This window comes from Penaeus monodon, chromosome 29 (assembly GCF_015228065.2).
Source record: "Penaeus monodon isolate SGIC_2016 chromosome 29, NSTDA_Pmon_1, whole genome shotgun sequence".
Lineage (NCBI taxonomy): Eukaryota > Metazoa > Arthropoda > Malacostraca > Decapoda > Penaeidae > Penaeus > Penaeus monodon.
In genome coordinates, this window is record NC_051414.1 from 26127564 (window position 1) to 26129027 (window position 1464).

Consider the following 1464-nt stretch of genomic DNA (forward strand, 5'->3'; position numbering starts at 1 on the left):
TTAGAATTAAATATAATGTTTATATTTTCTCCCATAGTTGCAGTAAACTATATTTCTACCACTGTTAATTTCTGTAGTGAATTTCTGGGTTTTGATATAGATGACACGAACTGTGTTGTAATGTTAACACTTTACGTGCATTTTGCAATTTATTTTTGATGAAAATTTTTGGAGAATCATTAGCTAATAACCAGAAAGAAAGTCCTGCTTTGCCTAAAGTTACCTTATTCAATCATTATGTATACAATGCATACACCAGGGGAATAAAGTCACAAAAACTTTCATGTATTCATAACTGGCTGCTAACTTCCAGTACCTGTTTAAAAGTGCATTTACGTTCAGCTGGGTGAGTGAAATGCTTGATAACAAAATCCTATCAACATTCTGGTGAGTGAGTCAGAGTTGCATTCAAGTGAGTTGAAGATGATTCAAGTGAGTGGGTAAAATGTTTTATAGCAAAAGATGATTCAAGTGAGTGAGTCAAATGCTTTGTGAGTCAAACGTTCTGTGAGTGAGTCAAACGTTTTGAGAGTGAGTCAAACGTGTTGTGAGTCAATCGTTTTGTACCCCAAAACAACTCTGCATCCAACTGAGCGAGTCAAACATTTCCTACAGGTGTGGCGAGATACTGACACTCAAATGCTTGATGGGGGAGGCGTCGCCTGGAACCTCAACTGCAGGCAAGCAAGGAAGGTTCACAACTGCACCCTCTGTTCATACAGAACACCAAGTCGTTCCGATATCGATAAACATATCCGGACCCACACAGGGGAAAAGCCTTTCTCTTGCCCCCATTGTTTGTATCAGACTGCCAACAAGTCCAATCTTAAGAGACACATGCGCACTCACACGGCAGAGAATTTACACCTTTGACCTCTTGTGCTTGTTGAGAGTTAAGTTCATTTTATGACTGTAGATTTATCTATTGGGATTGTTCGTTTGATACTTATTAATATTGTATGTTCCACACGTTTCCTCGTGTGTTTTGATGTTGAGAAATTAATAAATAGGGTCGAACAGATGATGTGAGTGGTATCTTCTGTATTTGTGCATGTTAGTGGGTGGAAGTTGTTGAGTGAGTAAAGAAAGGATTATTTAATTTTGGAATTGCTTTATTATAAAAAAAAAGAAAACTAATAAAAATATAGAAAGTTTAATTCAATATTGCAGGTTACTAAAAAAAATATTATATTTAAACTAGTATTTGTGATACAATAACTTACTGTGAATTACGAAAATAAATTATTATGATTTGTTCTGTTTTGTTATTTACTTTGCCCAACCATTTAACCATTAAATTATGAAAAAAAGTGCCATTTATTAAATTTACATGAAACAACAATTGCCTACCACTAGGCTTTGGAATTTAAAGCTATATAAAAAAAGAAAAAGGTTAAAATCATTAATTTTATTTTCTAATAAAATGTTCCTATTACGATAATCAAGTAAGTTTTAATTCTAGTT

General features: G+C 33.9%; 1 protein-coding gene across 1 annotated transcript in view; it reads left to right on the plus strand.

Annotated features, from left to right (window-relative positions):
• The window catches only part of LOC119591803 (zinc finger protein 64-like), an 8463-nt gene that overhangs the window by 4426 nt on the left and 2573 nt on the right, over positions 1-1464 (plus strand). The window contains exons 3-6 of the mRNA XM_037940548.1: positions 38-117; positions 314-346; positions 616-680; positions 808-892. Coding sequence (XP_037796476.1) covers positions 38-117; positions 314-346; positions 616-680; positions 808-892 — 263 coding nt within the window. The remainder of the gene's footprint in view (positions 1-37; positions 118-313; positions 347-615; positions 681-807; positions 893-1464) is intronic.